Here is a 23069-nt window from a genome sequence, read left to right on the forward strand (position 1 = left end):
GTGAGATGTATATATATGTTTAGTGTAGGTTTTTTTGGTAAACATTTTTAAAAACAGAAATAGCAGAAAGATCCTTCGTGGGCTATTTAATTAAATTAACAAAATAACCAATTGATAAAATGATGCAGTTGTAAAATAACATGGCTGGGTTGCTACAGGAAGATTTCCAAGACATATTATTAAGTGAAAATTGTAACGATGCATTGGGGAAAATATTTAGCAATTAGCAAGTTTTAAATATGACAGGTGAAAAAATATGCATTGATATTAATCTGCTGTTGTAGTTTTTCTATTTACTATATCCATCAACCATTTACTGATTGCCCTTTGGATGAAAATATAAAGTACTGAATGTGCACGCGTGTGTGTGTGTGTGTGTGTGTGTGTCCGGGATTAAATATATCAGTCTGTATCCAAGTGGAAAAACCTAAGAAACTTTACTAGGTATTTCAAGCAGAGGGAATTTACTACAGGGGATTGGTTTTGTAAGTATCCAAAGGCTGAAGGATAAAAAAGAATATGGTGAGTATATTCATTTCCCAGGGCTGCCATACAAAATACCACAATCTTGGTGGCTTAAAACAATAGAATTTTATTCTCTCAGTTCTGGAGGCTGGAAATATAAAATCAAGGTGTACGCATGGCCAGACTCTCCCTGAACACTCTAGAGAAGAGTTCTTTCTTGCCGGTTTCAGCTTCTAGTAGCCACAGGCCTCCTTTGGCTTGTTATTGTGTAACTCCAATCTCTGCCTTTGTTTTCACAAGGCCTTCTTCTTTCTGTCTTCTATATATCTCTGTATCCAAGTGTTCCTCTTCTTTATCTTATAAAGACACCAGTCATTCTAAGTAGGGCCTGCCCTAATCTAGAATGACTTCATCTTAACTTGATTACATCTGAAAAGATCTTGTTTCCAAATAAGCTCAGATTCACAGGTACCAGTGATTAGGACTTGAACATATTTTTGAGGAGGACACAATTCAATCCACTACAGGGAGGTAATCCAGACATTAGTAACTGTAGAAAGCAGCTACCACCTTAAGGCTAAGGGAACATAGAGGAAGGGGTATTACTATCAGAATCTAGTAGCTAGTGTCACCACACAGATGGTTCTAGGGTCTCCACGGAAATGCCAAGCAGCTGGAGGAAGGATTTCAGAGGGGATTCCATACAGCTGATTCTTGGACTGCGACATAATTTAAGGCTCTAAGAAGGTGGCTGCACTTGGATCTCTTACAAAGCATCATATTTTCAATGAGGAGACCATTGAAGTGATGTCACGTGGCTGTTCATCTGACCTGAGATTTCACACGTGGCTAGGGCTGAGAATGCTGAAAAACATTATAGCAGTAGCTCTTCTGATGCTAGGTGGATACTTGATGTGTCCTCACATGGCTTTCCTCTGTGTGTGTGCATCCCTGGTGTCTCTATAGGTCTAAATTTCCTCTTCTTGTAAGGACACCAGTCAGATTGGATTAGAGCCCACCCTAACAGCTTCGTTTTTACTTAATCACCTCTTTAAAGGCCCTACCTCCAAATACAGTCAGATTTTGAGATTAGGGATTCAACATATAACTTTGGGGTGGGGGGTACACAATTAAGACCATAGCATATGGAATAGCAGAAAAATATGTAAAAAGATAAATTGAAGTCTCACACAACTAAATAACTAACTTATATTGGGACACTTATTTTATTTCTCTCTGACTCATTTTTCTCATATCTAAAATGGGCAAAATATAAAAGAAAAATGCAAACCTGCGCTATTGATCTTATAGGGTGATTGTGAGTCTGACAAACAAAATAGGCAACACATCACTAATTTTTATAGGCAACGTGTCTCTCTCCAGAACTACAGAGTTGGGGTAGTGTTGCTGTTGCATTGTTGTTGTGATAGCTCACTGCTTATTTACTTAGTCAATGTCTTGGTCTCTTCTTGTTTCTGTACTGCTGGATCTATGATGACTAAATGCTCTTAAGCACTGAGTGAGCCATTTTTTTCTGTCTATTCTTTAGCTCCACAGGTAAATGTTATGAAAGTTAAGGAGGGGCATTATACAGAAACAAAAAAAAAGATACTCCTTATGGGTGTGTAGAACTGTGAATTTTCTCTTTCCTATGACCTCTCTGCACTCAAAGATGCCGTACTAACCTAATTAAAATAACTCATTTTATATATACTGCCTTTATTAGAAAATTTATATCATTAAGAATCATAAAAATCCTGGGAACTTGTTTTTCAATGTGCATATAATTTTCACATAAATACTTAATATCTGTGACTTACACTAATGACAAGGAGAGACTACTTTCCAGCAAGCCAAACCTCCTGGCAAGAATAACTAGAAGATTAGATAAAATACAAAAGAATATTTGTTCGAAGACTCTTACTTGGAATTCAAACTGAACTACCAGACAGAAGGGGGAGAAAAGCTCTCTGTGAAAGGAGGTATCATACAAAATCTCTTAAGTTTTTCAAACAATATGTCCAGCTTCAATAAAAAATTGCCATGGATGATGTAAAGCAGGACATAGATTTTGAAATAACTGTAATTAATATGTTCAAGAAAATGAATGACAAGGTGGGGAATTTTCAGCAAAGAATTTGAATCTATAAAAGGAATCAAATGGAATATCTACATTTAAATTTATAAAAATTAAAATTTAAAAGCTCAGTAGATGGGTTTAACAGATTAGACATTGCTGATGAGAGGACCAGTGAACTGTGATATAGTTCAATAGAAAATATCCAGATTGAAGCATGGATGAAAAATTAGGATGTAACACATTTAAAAGTATGTAAGAGTCTGGGTGCTGTGGCTCACACCCATAGTCCTAACATTTTGAGAGGCCTAAGTGGGAGGATCACTTGAGCCCTGGAGTTTGAGACCAGCCTAGGCAACAAGGTGAAACCCTGTCTCTACAAATAATAAAGAAATTAGCCAGGCATAGAGGTGCATGCCTGTAGTCCCAGCTACTTGGGAGGCAGAGGTGGGAAGATCACTTGTGCCCATGAGATCGAGGCTGCAGTGAGCTCTGGTTATGCCACTACACTCCAGCTTGTGCAAAAGAATGAGACCCTGTCAGAAAAAAAAAAAAAAAAGTATGCAAGAGACACATAGGAAATGGTGACATCTAACATACATGTAACTGAAGTCAAAGAAAAATAGGAGAAAGAGAATAAAGATGAAGTTGAAGCAATTATGACTGAGAAGCTTCTGAAAGTAGTAAAAGACCTTAAGCCACAGATCTATGAAATATGATGAACTCCTATTAAGACACATATAAAAAGAGCTTAGGCCCCTCTAAACATGGTAAGGTCTAAAGTCTAAAATAGTATTTCACAAAAATGAAGTATGATCTCAAATTTGAATCTCTTCACTGTGGAGCCTGTGAACAAGAGAGAAGAAGAAGATGATGCAGAAAGCAAAGAGCAGAGTTCCAGTATGACTGCTGACAAGGGAAAATTCAAAGGAAATGAGGAGTAGCTTAAGAGGCTCATTGACACCCCTCAAACATTTCTTGAAGACCTATCACTCAAGAAAACAGAAAAATGGTGAAGGCTTGGCCTCCCTTTTACTAAGGAAAAAAAATACTCATACTAGTTACTAATTAGAACTACTTCTATTGAAGGGAAAGAAAAGCAAACTCAATTGGTTTAGACAATATAGAGATTTTGGTTTATTTAGCTGAAAATTCTGGCAGCAGCAAGGGCTGCAGGAATGGTTTGATCTAGCCATTCAAATATCAAAATCAAGGATCTGCCTTCTTTCTGGCTCTCTGATATGCCTTACCTGCTGTTGGCATCATCTTCAGGCTCTATATGGTAGTCCCTCAACTACTTGGACATTCTACAATAGCAAAATAGCTATGGTAGCTATGGCCATCACATCCTCACAGCTCACTCTTTGGATAGGTGTTCTCCCAAGAAGGAGAGAACTTTACTATCTAAGAAACTGTAGCAAGTATTTCTTCTCATATAGAGGCTCAGATTGAGTTTTATGTCCATCATTGAACCAAGACTGTGATTGGGATACCATGATAGGCTTAAACTAATCAGAGATCAAGCTTGGACTTGGAACTGGAGAGTCAATCCAACCAAACTATAGTGCACTGGGATGGGGTAGGAGTAGTCACCACAAAGCAAAACATAGTTGCTGTCTTCAGAAGGGGATAATGAAGGAGAGAAACACCAGAGGGGGGGAAAAAAAAAAAGAAGAATGCTGAGAAGCACACACACACACACGAATCAGCTTCAGTCACATGGTGTGGCCCATGGGGCCTTTTAGCCCTGTGAACACTTCACCCATTTCTCTTCCCTTTTCATTCTGCCTCACCCAGGCTCTGCTCTCAGTTATTGCCTGATGCACCAATCACTCCTGCCTCATGGCCTTAGCCTTTGCTGTAACATTTTCCTCCAATGCTCTTTACCCATATATTTTCACAGCTTGCTCTCTTGTCTCTCCTCCATTCAGGGTTTTATTTAAATGTCACTTCTTTAAAGAGGTCATTGATGAATTATCTATCTAAAATGGCAGCTATCATTACTTTCCATCCCCTAATCATTGGTTTTAGCTGTGTTTATAGCACTTATCACTACCTGACATTCTTTGATGCATCTCTTTGTTCTCTCCATCAGAATGCACACTCCATGAAGCAAAGATTCTGTCCTATAGTGCCCAGCATATAGTAAGCACTTAAATGTTTGTTACATGAATGAATTAGTTCAAGCCACAGACGTAACCCTGCCTCTGTTGTCTTAAAAAGGAAACTAAAACGTTCATTGCCTCAGTTTCCTCATCTGTCAAATGGGGATGATTTCTACCTCACAGGGATAATTCTTTAGATGATGTGGAAATATCTGTCATTTATAGATATTTGACATATATGAGTTTCCTTCTCACAAAAGCTTCATTCAGTAGGCCCACTGAAGCCAGAAGCTTTTATTAAAGTCAGTTGCTCTCTATCCTGGTTTTACTTTAGAATCACCTAGGGAATTTTTTAAAAAGTACTGAGTTGGGTTCTCACCTCCTGAGATTCTGACTTAATTGGTCTGGTGTGACGCCTGAGCACTGGTAATTTTTAAAGCTGCCCAGGTGGGTCTAACATGCAGCCAGTGCTAAAGGCTACTGATTTCAAGTCATTAGTGAGGGCAGACAGGAGCGCTGGCTATGTAACTATCAGAACCCACTGGAAACCCTGTAAAACCTGGCCCTCCAACACCTGGAAATCTCTAGAAGCCAGCTTGGCTTATTTCCTCTGGTACAAATCTTCAACTGGCAGACTAGACAGATGGTTATTATTTATCCTTCTTGCTGTGTTAGAAAGAAAAAAAAATAGCTCCGCCTCAGGTTTTTCAAACAATTTTTACATGTGCAAGCCATTACCTTTTTATATGCTGTTAGGTATTAGGAAGGAGAAAGGGAAGCTTAAAAGAGACCAAGTAGACTAGTATGTATTTTTTCCTAATGGAAGTTTTAGAAGTGCAGACGGTAGAGAGGAATGGGGCTAGGACAAATTTTAGGTTCTAGATCTTATTTTTAAAAGGATAATGCATTAAACAGTGTCCCAAAAAATGTCTGGGACATCATAATTAATGTTAATTTCTCTTCTCTGGGGAAGCTCGATTTGCTTAAGGGCACATAATAATAATAACACAACAACAGATAATAATACCTTGAATTGAGCATCTTCCCTGTGTTAGGTATTTTACGTAGGTTTTTTTCTTTAATCTCCACAGTATTATCGCAAATTTCTTTAATTTCACAAATGAAAGAATTAAGACCCAAAAGCTTGAAGCTGGTAAAGAGAAGAATCAGGGTTAGATGTTAGGTCTGTCTGTTCATCCTCCTCCCCTTTCCCCACGTACTGCTTCAAGAATCCCTTTAACAGGAGAGCTGTATGATTCAGAGTATTTTGAACCTTTTATAATAAACAGAAAGCTTTTCTTTCACATATTGGTTGAAATAAGCAGTAGCCAATGCTACTAGTTGAGGATGGGTTCTCGTGACAACTTAAACGTTCAACAGATCAAATAAGATCTGCCTCAAAAGGCCGCCCTAACTGGATGCCATCATACTCTTCGTTTAGCCACTATTAAGGTTTGCTCTATATAGCATCTGGGGTAGATATGAGAGGATAAAGAAACACAGAGAAAAATCACTCCTCTCCCAGGATTGGAAAAGAATTTGGAAAAACGGCACTAAATGTCTAGTGACTTTATTTTTCAAACTACGTATTAGAACACATGATCATTTATTTAACATGCATTCATTGAGTATTTAATTCTAATGAGGGGTGCTGGGGCTTCAAAGAAGGTTATGAAATCACATGTCTTCTTCATCAAGAAACTGAGGGAGAACTTTCACAATGATTTGTAAGTGTGATGCTAAAAGTCCATATAACAAATGGCTTTTAAATTGATATGTGAATTTATTTGTAAAAATATCCTTACCTAGATAACACTATTAGTTAACATTCACTGAACAGTCGCTGTGTTTCAGGTACTTGCTTTACACTTTCTAGTCCATTTAATCCTTATAATAGCCTACAGGTGTCATTATCCCCTTTATACAGAAGAGGAAACTGAGGCACAGAGAGGACAAGTAACTTGCTCAAGGTCATGCAGCCAGCAAGGAACAAAGCCAGGAATCAATGCCAAGGGCATCTAGCTCCAGAGATTATACTGTCAACCACTATGGTACACTGCCTCCTTTGTTTAAAATGTATTCATTAAATCATTTTTATTAAAAATAGTGAGACTCAATTTAGAAATAATATACATTTGTTAATGGCATATCTGAATTATGCACTGAATAATAAAGCTGAGGCTCCCAGAAACCTGTGCTGTACAGTCATCTGCAGACTTGCAAAATAAATAAGTCACCAAGTCAGATGGAATGTACTGAGTGATCAGTGAAGGATACCTACAATAAGGCTCAGAGGATTTCCACAGGTCTTAATATTTGTTTGTGTTTTTCCTGCATCCTGTGGAAATCTCTTCTATTCATGAAGGCAGCAGCCTGCAGCAAGTAGTACCTGGAAAACAGAATCCACTGGATTAGGGATGAGGCTGTTCAACCTGTTCCCGTCCAGTACCACTGACCATTGAAAGAAGCAAGGAAGGAAGATGAGAAAGGTTGTGCCTGGTCCTTTGGGTGCATGTGTGTGTAAAAGGAGGGGCAGAGGTTCTTAAGAGGCAGGACCACAGGAAGACATCCCTTCAACTCCCTAAGTTACAAAAGCCTTTCTTAGGGCCTTGCTACAGGTTGTTGTCTCTGCTTTTCTGGAACTCTCTGCTCTGTGTGCATCACCACCATCATCTTTGCCTGGATAACTCCTCTTCAGTAGTGATAAGTGCTACAAACACAACTAAAACCAATCCTTCAGGTTGCGAATTTGTGTCACTTCCTCCAAAACCCCCACCACTGTTACCCCGGCCCCCAAAGAAGTTTAGATACTTTCCTATTTTCTCATATTTTTCTTTAGTTTTCTTTATAGTAACTTGTAACTAAATAAAAATTTAGAGTCATTGTTTAACATCTACTTCCAAATCTGAGGTCCACCAGGGTGGGAATCAGGTTTTTCTCACTCATCAGAGTGTTCCCATTACCTAACACAGTGCCAACCACAGAGCAAAGCCTCCATTTTTGTTGTTGTTGTTGTTGTTGCCTTGTGTATATGTGTGTGTTAAATGAAGAGACCAAGCTAAACCCTTCCTTTTTTTTTTGTATTCTTGTTCAGGGAAGAATGAAAAGAAAGCCCCTGCCCCTCCAATGGAGCCTGAAGTCCCCGAGATGTCTCAAAGCAAAACTGAACATATGGTATGCACCTGGGGTATATAGAGTTTGGGGGAAGGTTTTCATGGATACTTGGCCTTTTCTCTGATGCTGGATGGGGCTCTCTCCTGTGGGTTTTGATTTTCTCCCAAACCCTTGATGTCAGACTGTCTTTGACTTCAAGACTCTCCTTGGGCAAAGAAGGAGGCAAAAGAACTACTTAAGTGTGGGTTAGTTTCTGTCCTTGCTGGTTTGCAGAAACCTATTGCCATCACTTGGTGATGGGCTTGCCACCTGCCCCAAGAAATTGGACTTGTAGCATACGTCTGGGTGTCCTTCCAAAGCTTGTGACCGATTCACAAACTGCCATCAAAATAAAGAGTGATTATGAGATCTATTTTAACATCTTAATTCCAACTTCCAGAAACTGAGGGTGACCTTTTCCCCAGACACCACATTTTAAAATGTAATAGCCTCTCTGATTAAAAAGAAGAAAGAAAGAAAAAAATCTGGCAAGCAGTTAAAACCCATTTTAATATTCCCAGCATTTAGCCAGGAGAAGTTGTAGACAGAATTTAAAAACAGCCTGAGTTTTTCTGTTGTTGTTTTTTAAATGCCCGGATTAGAACACAATTCATCTTAAAATGACGGGAGGCCTCCTCATGCACTTCACACGTTGAAATATTTTAGAAAATAGTACCCATTTTGGCAAGCCTCTTGCCATGCAAGAAACAACAGCAAATGCTTTTCTCCTTGAGTGTTAAGTCTGTTGTGAATAAGATTATAAAAAATATACTTTGCTCTTTTATTTTGCTTCTTGTTTAAAGAATTTATTGCATCTCTGCGATAATTGATTCTTCTCACATTCCTGTACAAACGGAATTGATTGTCCCACTTTTTAGAAAGGCAAATTGAAGCAGGGGTCTGGTAAAGCAAGTTTCCTATTGTCCCTGAGAAAATCATTCATTCATTCACTTATTCATTCATTAAACATGTCTTGACAACCTACTGTGTGCCAGCCACTAGCCAGACCTCAAAGATACATTAAAAACTATCTCACAGGCTCAACCTCTGGATCTCTGGTAGAGGTAATATTTGAAACAGACATAGACAACATCCAGTAGGAGTGCTGTGATGGGGAGCTACAAAGAATCACCTCTTGCCCAGCCTGGCGCTGTTGGGGAAGGCGTCCCACAGGAAATAAACAATTAGCCAAGTCTTGAAGAATGAGTAAGAACCCAAACAATCAAGGCATATATGGCAAGAAGGGTTTTTAAAACAGAAGTAACAACATTATAAAGGCAAAAAGGTATAAAACAGCTTCCATTTTTCAGGTTTTTGTGGCCAAAGAAGAAGATATGTATATAGGACTAAAAGAAGATTAGCTGGGTAGATAAGCAAGAACTAGAATATAAATGGTTTTGTGTGCCACCCAAGGAATGTGAACTTCATCCAGATACAGTGGGACCAAAACAGTGAAGGATGTATTAGTTACATTGTTAGTTACTTGCTTAAGTCTGATTCAGGTCCCTACAAATCTCCCCTTTTCCTTGTCTTCAGTGGTCAAAGAGAGAGTGTTGAACTATCTAAAGAAATATAAAACTACTTAAAAGTAATTTCTCAGATCCAAGGGCACCTGTGATCTCTCTAAAATTATCCATCAAAATGTATGCAAATGTGCATTAATCTGGTCAGATTTTCTAAAGCTTTCATCTGATTTCTAAAGTAGTCCAATGCTCTAAAAAAAGTATAAGAATCACTATTCTAATTTACTATATAAAAACTTTCTGCTTTTCGCAAAATTGATTTTATCAAAGTAGAATTCTTTTTATAGGAATCCGTTAAGACGTACTGGTTGTTTGTCATCCATGTGGGTACAATTTCATATAGCATTCCATGATCTCAAACAAAAGAATTCTTTACATTCCCCAGCAGCAACTTAATCCATGTTTGTTAACCAACTCAGAATTTGGCTTCTTATTGCACTTACAATTCTTTAGGGCTTTGGGATTCTCACAGCTTATATACGAGAAGTTTGAGACAAAGGTACAAAATTGGAAAAATTCAGACATTTGAAAGTTGGGGGAACACAGATGGTATACAAAAGTTAGAGGCATAATTTTATGGTGAATTAATTAGGAATATTTAGATTTCAATGAACAAAACCAACTCTACTAGCTTAATTTATTGGAAGAATAGAGAAGCATATTATACTCTCAAAGGACAGAAATGCAACAATGAACTAAAACCAGAGACTCTAACACCATCAAGACTTCCTATATCTTTTTTCTTCTCTCTGTTGTCAGCTTCATATTCTCTCTCTTTCTTTCTCAGTAGACCAGCTTTTTCTCATTTGCAGTACACAAAATGGAAAACCTGCTAGAGTTCCAATATCTCACACATAATCACCTCCATTTTTCTCTCACAAATAGTACCAAAATTCCTGGACAATGGGTTTTTGGTTGATTTTGTATTAGATGCCCAGTCCTAAACTATGCAGACAGAACATGGCAGTTCTTTCCACAGCTGTGTGGGTCAGCAGGAAGGGCAATTTCTGTAAAAGGTGGGCTGGGCAGATCAAATAATAGATGCCCACTCGCTGCACATGGTAAAGATCAGAATGCCTTATATGGCACTGCTGGGACTGATGTGTCTATTTAATTCTAAAACACCTCTATTTTATACTGGCAATGAGTTTAGGACACTAAGATGAGCTAGCCTTTATGCCCTGCTTCTAGTCTTAGGTCTACTCTAAGATGTGTGTGATCTTAGTAAACCACTTGTACTTTCTGGGCCCCAGCCTCCTTTGCTAAATGAACAGGACTGGCAGACTAAGAGTGCTTTAACATCCTTTGAAATGGACCCACAAGCCTAAGATAACATCATTATTGTTTCGATCATCTTTTGTCAAAAACCTCACACTCATGACTCAGAGGTATTTCTTTCAAGAAGTATGAGCATTGTCTGAAGTCTACCCCCTGCAGACCCCACTAGTACAAAACAGAGTAGAACATCATGAAAAGCCTCAGTCAGTTACAAAGTTCTTTGCTTCATGCAAGTCAAAAATGAAAACTGAATAAAAATCATGATGTCACCCTTCTCTTTAGACACATACACTTCACATGTTTGTATCCAGCAAGATTTGGCAGATATGATCTTATGGCACTGAAGATTTGAAGCTCATCCTCTTAGCTTTCCAAACTCAAACATTGCTATAAATCTTGCTAGTTGTGTGGCCTCATCTTTGGCCAAGAGATTGGAGAAGCTCTGGGTGGTGAATGTGTTGCCAATGCTTTTGTTGTTTTGGTAGAAAACTCCAGAAGAGGAGCTGCAGCCAGAAAGCTCTCCTGCTGAAACTTCAGCCTGCAAAGATCCTCTGAAACCTTTAAAGATCAGGCCAGTCTCCCAGCCCTTCGTGAATCCAGCTGTGAAGAACAAGGCTGAGGAATGTGAGACATGGATAGACAGGTTCAGGAAGCTGGAAAATGCCCTCTACCTGTGTGATCTGAGTAACACAGGTGAAGTATGAATTGTAAAGCTGGCATAGGTTTCTATTTGTGGTCTAGTCTAAAAGTAGGCACCTCATTTTCTTTTGCCTCTTGAACAAATGATATAATTAATATATAAATCATGTGCCCTGCAATGTGCTGAGCACAATCCAAAAATATGAAGATGAATCAGACAGGAATCCCATACCAGATTGCTTATAATTTCTCTGTATTCCCAATACTTCCTGCACCCTACTGCCAAAAAGTAAACCCACAATCCAATTTTATAATTCCTCTGATTAAAATACCTCAGAGATACCCCACTGATAAGAGGATGAACTCCAAACTCCTTAGCAAGGCAAAATCTGGTCCCTATCCACCTGGCCAATCTCTTCTCATACTATTGATATTCTCTCAGCACGTCCTGCCCAGTAATAATGAATAACTTGCCTTGCCTCAAGCAGGCCTTGTCTCGCACACGCCTGTGCCATTTCTAACTCCCAGCCTTTCATCTGGGCTCTTTGTTTCCTCTCTACTTACCCCAACCCCCACGAACTCCCCATCTTGTCCCCTGGCTAATCAATACCTAAACATCTTTTATGTTTGAATTCAAACACGATTCCCCTGAGACTCCCAGACAGATCTAGGCCAACTTTCCTATGGCTTCTTAGGATTCTTTAACATCCATCATCATATGCAACATATTGTATATTTTTATTTGGGGGCTTATTACTATCTCACCAGTAGACTATCTTCCTTTTTTATCCCTGGCACCTTGCACAGTTTTGTTTTGAGGAAAGAAATACATGAGCCAGTGTGCGTAAATAACCAAATCCAAGATAGATGGTGATAAATGTTGTTAGAGTATGCTCTGTGGGCATTCAGAGAAAAGTGAATTTCTTCCTGGTGGGGTCATAATGGAAGGCTTTGTTAATGTTAAATTGATCATTAAACTTAAAATGCAGTTTGGTCACAAAGGAATGAAGTAGCCTTTTCTGGCAAAGGTGCAAATGCTGTGTGTGAAGCTCAGTGCAGGGTGCTCAATATAGGGGCTATTAAAAAGAATATTAAATGATAAAGATGGAAATAAAGAATGGGGCCAGATATTGAAAGATTTTAAATGCCAGACCAAGGAATTTGGAGTCAATTCAAAGATAATGAGAGCACGGAGAGTTTCTAAGTAGAGGAGTGGTGTAATGAAGTTGTACTTCCGAAGGATCCTTGATGACTATGTGCAGAATGAAGGAGAAAGTGAAATAAGGGAAAGTGGAAAGGAGAGAGAGAATGAAGTCTAGAACCACATCAGAGTGCTGGGAAAAGAGGGAGCAGATAGAAAAGCACATGGTCCCAAACTGTCTTATTTACTTACATACTGTGGTTCATGAAGAGTTGGTGTACACATTAGTACCATCTAGAAGTAATCATATGACAATAGCAATGTCTGTCCTTTCATTCTCTTTGTGTGTTTTTGTTTTGCTTTGAATTTCCAAAGCAACTTAATTCTAGACCACGAGGAAGTATCATTGCCATACAAAATCCAAGGACTCTTAATAATTATACCAAAGAGAAAAAAAAACTGAAAATTTTAATTGAAAGATTCATCTGGTTGAATTATAAAGTTATTTATTAAAAATCCGTTATGAGCCTAGAACTGTGTTAGAGGCTGAACCAAGAGGAAAACCAGAAAGGATGAGACATGGTCTCTGGCCTCAAGGAGCTTACCTTTAGGTAAGACACAGAGACTAGCAATAGTTCACTGCCAGTAAACAAACAAAATTAAAACACAGCATTAAGTATTACAAATGAAGTTACATGGCTGGGCATGGTGGCTCATGCCTGTAATCCCAGCACTTTGGGAGGCTGAGGTGGGAAGATCACTTGAGCCCAAGAGTTTGAGACAAATGAAGGCACAAATAAGAGTTCAAGAGTCAAAAGGAAAGTGAAGGTATGAAATGAGGCTGACCATCTAATGCGAGGCTCGGGACCAAGAAAGGACTCCAAGAAAGAGAGAACTTGAGCTGAGACTTCAGGTAGAATTTGGATAGTTGGACAGGTCATCCCGAGTTTGAAGTCATCTCCTGCAAAAGTTAGAAGGTGAGAATGAGTATGATGGGAAGCGAGTATCAAGACAGGACTGGAGGTGGATGTTGGACATACAGTAAAGTTGAGAACCTATTATGAACCCTAAGGGATAGGATGAGGCTTCATTCTTTACCCAGTATCCAAACGTACATGCGGAGGAAGGCATAATGAAAGCTGAGATGGATGACTCAGGGAAGGTACTGGAGAGAAGGAGATGAAAAGATTATTGAAATAACCCTGAGTCTGGGTATTCACAACAGGGCTATGAGAGTGGTGATGAGGTTAAAAGCAATAACAAAACATTTTTTTAAAAAATGACATTGCTAAAGAAACAAATGCTTACTTGTGATAGTGGATAATGGATCATAAACTTAGTTGCTAAGACACTCTCCAAAGACTGGGAGCTTTCTCATGCTTCTGAACCGTTCTGAGGAGAAACGGAGTTTGTTGACTTTGGAGGCAGATTCCGACAGATTTGAAATGCCTTTCTCATGGCCTCTTCACTATTTATGCCTGTTTTCTCTGTTTCCATGAAATTCATTAGTTCCTCAACAGCCAAGGAATGTGTCAGCCAGATCTGGGAAAATCTACAACTGTCTTTAATGAGGAAAGAGGATTAACTGAGGTCACTTTGTTGGTTTATTAACCCACAGTACTTAGCAGACCACCATAGCCCCATTCTAGATGCTGAGCAGATGATATCTGCTTTGCCCATGGATGAATCACTATTCTTTATTATGTGCAAAGAAATATGTAGGCCAGCATGTTCTCCATCCAGGATGAGGACAGGCCATCCATCATCACATCAGTGCTTCTGGGAACCTACTGTGCTTATTCTCTAATGGGGGTTGTCAACAAAATAGCCTTGAGGAGAAGGGATAAGGAATGACTATGAATAACTGGTCATGTTTTCTAAAGAAAAAAAAACAGTGGTTAAGATAAATGTCTGGGTGAATGTTGCATTTGGAATTTTCCCAGTGAAGTGAAAGCTAAATAGAAAGTGTTTTAGAGTTCAGGGAGGGATAATGCAATGAGAGCCTTAAAGAAATTCCTCTGCATGAGCCCGGACTTTACATATACTACATCACTAAATCCTCACATCAACAACATGCTGAAGGGATTAGTATCCTTATTTACAGAGAAGAAAGCCAAGCTTAAAGTGATAAAATAATAGCCAGTAGGATGGTGAGCCATAATTCAAGCCCAGCTCTCCTCTCCATGAATCCCCACTACACCCAGTCCCATGACATACTAGAAAGAGCACACGATTTTGCTTGTTTTTTTTTTATCAGAAGATTTAGATTCAAATCCAGACTCCACCAGTTGTTGATCCATAAAAGCCAGTCACTTACATTCTCTTCACCTGTTTCCTCATCTACAAAGTAAAACTGATAATAATAAAACATACTTCCCAGATTTGAGAAAGGATCAAATGAGATAAAAGATTGAAAGTTCTTTGTATACTGTACAATGAAGTTGATGTTGGAAAGGTTCTTATGGTGGAGTGCAGTGGCTCACGCCTGTAATCCCAGCACTTTGGGAGGCCAAGGCAGGTGGATCACCTGAGGTCAGGAGTTCGAGACCAGCCTGGCCAACATGGTGAAACCCCGTTTCTACTAAAAATACAAAAATGAGCCGGCCGTGGTGGCAGGCGCCTGTAGTCCCAGCTACTTGGGAGGCTGAGGCAGGAAAATCACTTGAACCCAGAAAGTGGAGGTTGCAGTGAACCGGGATCATGCCACTGCACTCCAGCCTGGGCAACAAGAGCGAAACTCCATCTCAAAAAAAAAAGGATTCTTATTATTTTTTTATTTTGGTTCTGGTTAGAAAAGACAGGCTTTCCAACACTAAGATGGATTGTAAGGGCTATTTTATGCAGCTGTTCTGGGCATCCCCTAATGACAGAGTAAATTAGACAGATACAAATTTCATTCAGTGGACTTTTTGTTTGACTCTAGGCATCTTCTATCAATGGTAAAGTTTAGAAGATAGAAAATACTACTGTGATTCCTAGATGTATTTTTTAACATAACTTTTAATTTTTAATTAAAATATAAACTAAATGCTATTTTAATAAGCAATTACATATATACTGTTTATATATTTTTAAAATAATGTTGATGACATAATTATTATAATTATCCTATAGTAAAATTTCACATTATTGAGTGCTTACTAGTACTGTATACTGTGTGAACTTAATATTTTATTGATTTTCACACAATTTAATTACCCCTGTTTTCTTTTCCTTCTTTCCCTCTTTCTTTCTTCTTTTGACATTTATTTATTTATTTATTTATTTAAGACAGGGGCCTCACTCTGTTGCCTGGGCTAGAATGCAATGGCACGATCACGACTCACTGCAGCCTCGACCTCCCAGGCTCAAATGATCCTCCCACCTTAGTTGGTGCATGCCACCACACCTCAGTCATTTTTTGTCTTACAGTCATAAACTTATTCCAAATCCATGTCTTATATTTCCAGAGGCAGGGTGTGGAGAAATGGCCAGAGGAAGCAAAGCTAGACAGGACTGAGAGCAGCCATCCTATCCAGAAAACTTCGAAGATGCAATTGGCCAACTCAAAGAATGAGGTTTACATAAATGAAAGGACCACTGTTCTAATAAGAGAGACAGACAATAAATAGGCAATGAACAAACCAGAACAGAATAGAAAATGAACACACTGGAATAGAACAGAATAAATTAGGACCCCACCTATTGTGGCCTACTGTTAAGAATAGCCATTAGAGAGTAGTTGAGAAGGTGGCACCATGCACAATAGTACTTGCACATTTAAAAATGAGTAATATTTGGTATCTTAAACTGAGATGATAAGTATCTACCATTGCCCAACTCTAATGGACTAGTAGTGGCTTTCCGCAAAATGACAAGGCACTGCCTCTGGATTCTTTAAGAAGGAATTTCACCATCACTCTTACAGTTCCCACACATGATGGAGAGTAAAAGAGGCCAGGCACAGTGGCACATACCTATAATCCCAGCACTTTGAGAGGGATTAGGGGGAGGATTGCTTGAGCTCAGGAGTTCCAGACCAGTCTGGGCACATAGTGAAACTTCATCACTACAAAAAATAAAAATATTAGCTGAGAGTGGTGGCACATACCTGCAATCCCAGCTACTCATGTGGCTTAGGTGGGAGGATCCCTTGAGCCCAGGAGATCAAGGCTACAGTGAGCCATGATCGTGCCTCTGTATTCCAGCCTAGGCAACAGAGTAAGACCCTGTCTCAAAATAAATAAATAAATAAATAAATAAATAAATAAATAAATAAATAAATAAAATGACCCCTACTTGAAGCAATCTCTTTCCCCTCATTCCATGACATACTGTAGTGGTTAACCTTAGGCAATCAAGAGACTTGCAGTCTCTAGGCTTTAGTTTCACCCTCTGTGAAATGGGTTATTGTAAGGATTCAATTAGTTAATATTGGTGAAATGCTTGGAGCAGTTCCTGGAACATAGTAAATTTTATATTTAAATATTGTTTAATTATTATTGTTGTATCCCAGTTAATTTTCTGAATAACTTCTCTCCCCCACGGGACAGAGAACTTCCAGAGGTAGCATAAAAATTCTCTAAATCTTCTGTATTCCCAAGCACAGTATCTGACACATAGATATTTGCAATTAGGGGCTTATGAGTGAGTTATTGATCTTCAGTGATGCCGTGGTCTACACTGCGACTCCTCCCAACAGCCATCAAAATCTACCCAATTTTAACATGGAAAGCATACTGACATTGGTATTGGCATATATAATGTGTGGGTACCAGAGCATATCCTGCAGTCATACACATTACCACCTTTATTACGCAGATTCAAACTCTGAGCTATGAGAAGTTAGATGCTTCACCTGTGATTGCACAGCAAGCTGGAGGGAGTCACAGGACAGTCAATCCTCTGCATCTTTGTATTCCGCAACTACAGATTCAACCAACTGCATATCAAAAATATTTTAAAAAATAGAAATAAAATATAATGACACGACAACAAAAAAAGTACAAATTTTAAAACACAGTATAACAACTATTTGCATTGCAGTTGCATTGTATTAGGTGTTACAAGTAATCTAGAGATGGTTTAAAGTACACGGGAGAATGTGTATAGGTTACATGCAAATACTACTCCATTTTATATCGGGGCTTGAGCATCCATGGGTGTAGGTATCACTGTTGGGGAGGGGAATATTATGGACCTAATCCCTGCAGATACCAAAGAACATCTATAAATACATTTAGAGAAATGCATTTTAAAAATAAGCTGTTTAATCCCTGCATGTTTAGGAATGTGTTTGGAGACTTTAACAAGATAAAAAGAACTCAGGACAATTAGAAATTACTTTTGCTAGGCACCCCCAATGTTTCAAAAATTGGCCTTACAAGTTTTAAAGTTACAAAGAAAAGCCTAAATTGCTTTAGAATTTATCTATGGATCTTATTGGATCCCATCTTGTTCTCTTTCCCCTGAAATCACCCTCAGATTCTTCCTGAAATCTGTGATGCATACCCACAGCTATAAATATTTTTTAATATGCCACTTGATTTTTAAGAAGCTTAAAATTGCAAAGTATTAGCATTTAGTCTTTACCTGGAAGTCATTCAAGCTAATATATAGTTTTCTCTGTTTTCCCTCCATCCTCTTTAAAAAACCTTCCGCCTACCCAATCCAATCACAGGAGTTCTGGAGAAGGAACGAGCCAGACGCCTCATTCACAACTACAATCTCATTTACAACCTGTCCCTGAGCCCTCAGAAAATCGACCAGGCCTTGCGCAGATTCCGTTCGGGAGAAAATATGCTCTTGGAGCCAGCACTGCGGTACTTAAAGGAGCTATGATAACAAGCCCATATTGTGAGAACAGATGTTTCCCTTATCTCCCTTTTTACCCAGACACATGTTTCTCCCCAGCCTAAGTGTAGTGGCGGAGGCATTGTCAGAGTGGAGGCCGATGCAGCTATTGTAGATGCTTTTGATTTGGACTTACTTTCTGGCTATGATGCTCACTCATAAGCAGTTCAAAGTGATCAGAGGAAACCTAGTTTTATCTTTTGATGTGGCAAGAACCCAGCTACTTAGAATCTCCTTCTGTTTTAATAAAACTTATTATTAATATTACATGTTTGATTTTTTCCTACATTGCTAATCAAACTATGTTGTTTCAAACCCTGCAATTCCACATAGTAAAAAAAACATTAAATGTTGCCGCTTCCCCACAGTGCCTGGAACCTAGTAGACCTATGAACATCGTTTTTGGATAGGTAAATCATCCCTTCTCCTGGTCATTATTCTAGGAAGGATTTCCATACCTTAAGAAAAATAAAAGTATTACCAATACACTATCTTAATCTTAAGCAGTAGAAGAACCATTTCAAGTGAGGTTTTCTGAACAAGTCCAATATTTTCTGCAGTACAAAACTAAACAACATTACACTGTCCCCAGGGGTATTTTCCAAAAGTCCCAGATAGAAGTTTTGAGGAAGGACTCCTTGGGACAAAGGGTTTTGGGAATAGGTAACATCCTTTGCTCTGCCTGGACAGGAAAACCAGGTGGAACTTTCCATCAGCTCCCATAGTTCTTCTGTTCTTAACATCCCCCCTGACTTTGCACCACTCACATAGCACACAGTTACACACGTATCACACCATACAGGTAGCATGAGCTCATTGAAGAAACACTGGCCTGGAGCTTCAGAGACAATGTGCTCCCAGCACCATCACTAATACTGGGTGATCAGGGTACTGAGTTTCCAATCTGTGTGCCAGACAAAATGAACAAGTTAGGTCAAGGGGAAAATCAAACAGAAAGGCCTCTGGGCATCCCTTTCTATCCATTTTATAAAATGAGGTGCTTCATGTACTCTTATAGACAAGGCCTTAAGAACAAAACTATTTGGATCCACTAAAATAAATGGTCTCTAAGGGTCTTCTAGTCTGACCTGCTTTGGTTTTTATAATCCTTGAGTTGTCCAGAAAAATGACTCTTGAAACCGACTGACCACCCTTTCTAGAACCCTTGGACTTTCTGGCTGCCTTTTAGGTCAAAAGAGCAAGCAAATAGACACGGCTTTCTCATTCTAACAAAATGCCAAGTAAGGACAATTAGAATAGTAGGTCAAAAATTTAATATGCCTTGAGCAACTATTGTGTTTGAGGAACCAGACGTACTTTGTTTGGTCTATCTCTGACAATTCAATAAGACAGGTTTCACAGCTCTGTTTCACAGATGAGGAAACAGACTCAGAGGACAAGAAAGCTGTTTGGTTGTGCCAGTTAATATCTGCTAGAAGGTTCGTGCTTCCTGTGAAGGACTGGTCAACTGATACTGAGAAGGTCTCACTTTACCCTTCATCTCTGGGAGTAAGTGGGTTGGAGAGGCAGTTTGGGTAAAAGAAGATCCTAAACCTGAAGTCGGGGTTATTAGACAAAATCATAAGGCCCTAAAGAGCAATGATTTTACCTTGCGCAGTTCTTAATATCCAATATCTAGCATAGTTTCTGATAAGTAGCCTCAGCATCCCCAAGCTACACAAATGCAGGGGGCTGCATTTACATAGAATGCAGCATGAAAGGTGCCACCAGAGCTGTGTGACCACAGGTTAAGCATAACCTGTACTATAGTCTTGGCTGAATGAATACTTCTATAAGTAGGGTAACTTTTACCAGATCTGGATCCACAGTCACCCTACTACCCTACCCCCCATATTTCCACAGAGAGTAGAAAAAGAATAAATAGCTTCAAAAATAGCCAAAATCTGGCTCTTGCACTTAGCGGGTGGTAGACTTGACAAGTTGCTTAATCCCCCTGGAGTTCAGTTCCTTCATCTATAAAACAGAAGCAATTACATCTGTTTGAAGGATTGTTATAAACATTGAAAGCAATGCCATTTGGACAGTTCTTTGCATGTAATAAAGATATACCCTTTTATGTCCCTTCCCTTAGCTGCTGAACATTCAAGAAGCTTCCAAAGTACTTTGAACAACGGTCTATGTGAAATGGCATAGGGAGGTCAGGCCACTACTACAGTAAGAACAAATTTTGAGATGTATCTGCCTTCTAGAGTCAAGTATCAATTGCTTTTGCATCGTCTCCTGGAATTCTCCACTGCTTTTCCCCAAGGGGTGTGTGTGTGTGTGTGTGTGTGTGTGTGTGTGTCTGTCTGTCTGTCTGTCTTAAAGAAAAAATTATTCTGACTCTTGTTAAAATCGTAAGGCAAGTTTTACTCAAATCTATCACAATAGTCATAGGAACCACTGCAATGGAGTTTTGCAGTAGGGGAGAGATATTGGGCTCAACTCTAAATTCAACAAGAAAAAGTGGGAATTGATAGACAAGGAGCATTGGGGAGGGGTGTTGGTGGATGGAAAATTACTAAGAAGTGCCAGGAAGTCATTATGGTTCAGAATATCATTATGATCTCTATGCTGGAACTTCATGGTTTACTTATAGAAAGTCTGTTACTTTTCTCCCTTTTTTCTCAGAGCTGTGTCATTGTGAACTTCTAATAACCACTGTGTTGGGAAAGTCTGGTGTCAGTCTTGACCAGTGTCCTCCAAAAAAACCTTCCTAAATGGATGTCTGTGGGTAGTGGACTGGTTATCCTTCAATGTGCTCTGGAGATGCTTGGTGTCAATTGAGTATGTCCCAACTCCCCCAAAAACCTCAGGCTTTAAGGATGGAAAGGGCACAGAATGACAGAGGCAGGTTCTCATCAGCTGGGCAGACTCTTTCCCAGCTGTGTGGCCCTGAACAAGTCCCTACTTACCTGAGAGCATCATTCATATTAAATGAGATAATGCATGCAAATTGCCCAGCGCTATGCCTGGCACATAGACATGCTCCATAAGGGAAACTAGCTTATTTTAGTCTTATACAGGATTTCATTTTACCCCATCCAATGGGCCAAATGGTTGAATGCCTTTTCCAGGTACAGACATTTTCCAAGCCCACAGATGGTTCACCGACTGTGTGGTCCTGGAGGGCACAGAATATGTGTTCCACATTCCTGTCTCTCATTCTCTGTCCTGTACTTACTCCACAAAGTAAACCAATGAGGTTGGCATTACCATGCCCATTGTACATGGGAGAAACAGAGGCTCGGGGTAGTGTATGTACTTGCCTAAGGACTTATAGCTGTGAGTGACTGAGCCAGGATTAGAACCCAGTCTTGCATAACTCCAAGTTCCTCAATGCTGTTGGCCACAGTTAGAGCAAATAACCCATACAATTCTCTTTAGCATGTGTGGTGTGTCCCTCCCAGCAAGTCTGGAGGTGACTGCAAGCCAGGAACAAGATCTTCCTGTCTTTGTGACCAGCGCAGAGCTCAGACGCACTGCCGAGTGGGCACCTGGCAATCATCTGCTAAGTGGAGCCCCCACGGGTACATTTTGAAAACCCAACAGCTTTTTGCCCTCTTCCCATCCTCCAGCTTCATCACTGCCTTCTGGGAACTGGAACAAAGATGGTTTTCAGGACTCTGGCATGGTATGTTCACACTACTAGAAGCACAACTGTAGAGATGGCGCAGTCCAAAAAGTTTGCTAAGTGCTTGCTGACTCTTCTGAGGAATTTCCCAAGATCATTAAGAGAAACAATAACAGGGGGTTTGATATTCTAATTGGGATCAGAGATTGGACAGCTTTGGAGCTGGCCAGAGAACTGTGAAGCTCTGAAAACAAATGCTCTCCTTTCTTCTCTCCCTCTCTTCACTCCTCTCTCTTCTAAGAGCCTTTCAGCTACAGTTCCAATGTTCCTTAGCAACAAAGGCGGGGTTCCCAGAGTCGGGCGTGCCTTAGGAATGCCAGCCATTTCCCTCATTAGCATTCGGGGGCCCTCATCTGCCTGCACAGTTGGCCACGGGACTGTGCAAAAGGCAAAGAGGCTTGCGGGAAGCCCAGCATCAAGCGTGGTTTGTTGGGAATGGGAAACCTCCACAAAGAGTTTTCAAACAAAAGGCATCAATATTATTTGTGGAGCCATCAGACTGCCTGGGGCACAATATGGCTCTGGCTGGGCCACATGCTCTCTCTCCAGGTTCTGTGTGAAGGCTTAATGGGGCTTCCCAGACACCTCTTGGCCAAGAACGCTACCACATTGGAACGATTCCCACCTCTTCCCTTCTCTCCTGTCCTGTCTTTCTCCAGACTCAGTTTATCCAGGATGGACAATGGGTGGAATCCATGGGCGGATTCCAACTGGCAGTGGGAGTGCCCGGAGGAGGAAGTTGACAAAGGGTAAATGGTCAGATGGTAGGACAATCGCAAACAGATGGTGCTGCTGGGAATGGATTCCAGGCAAATTCACAGGCAGATTGAGCTCTGACAAAGGCTGATCGAGACTTAGCTGGTGAAGAGAAATTGGCACTTTGAACCAAGCTCTTGCTTAAAACACACACCCCACTCTCCCACACTATCTTCAACAGCTACACAAGGGCGACACCTAGCCTGGTTCTGACTCACCCGGATTCCAAAATACTGATCAATAGACCAATCTCTGGAAGATTACAACCAGCAAAACTATTTCTCAACGTTCTCATAGAACCAGCCCTAAGCAGGGTTTCCTTCAGCCTGCATATTCTTGGACACCTTCAGGGACATGGATCTCACTACTTGTCTTCTTTTGCTTTCCAGACAGCTCCAACTTGTTCTTCTAAAACAAGTTCCTCTTCTAGTCCCTTTTTTCTCTCCCTTGTGGCCAAAGAGAATGC

At 39.9% G+C, this 23069-nt stretch overlaps 1 protein-coding gene across 1 annotated transcript in view; it reads left to right on the top strand.

The window, feature by feature from the left end:
* C1H1orf87 (chromosome 1 C1orf87 homolog) overlaps positions 1 to 18480 on the top strand; it is an 82302-nt gene extending 63822 nt beyond the window's left edge. Inside the window, exons 10-12 of the mRNA XM_003824230.4 lie at positions 7742 to 7821; positions 11087 to 11294; positions 18041 to 18480. Of these exons, the coding sequence (XP_003824278.1) occupies positions 7742 to 7821; positions 11087 to 11294; positions 18041 to 18201 (449 nt within the window). The 3' untranslated portion in view covers positions 18202 to 18480. The remainder of the gene's footprint in view (positions 1 to 7741; positions 7822 to 11086; positions 11295 to 18040) is intronic.
* The last annotated feature ends 4589 nt before the right edge of the window (positions 18481 to 23069 follow it).

Source organism: Pan paniscus, chromosome 1 (assembly GCF_029289425.2).
Source record: "Pan paniscus chromosome 1, NHGRI_mPanPan1-v2.0_pri, whole genome shotgun sequence".
Taxonomy (NCBI): domain Eukaryota; kingdom Metazoa; phylum Chordata; class Mammalia; order Primates; family Hominidae; genus Pan; species Pan paniscus.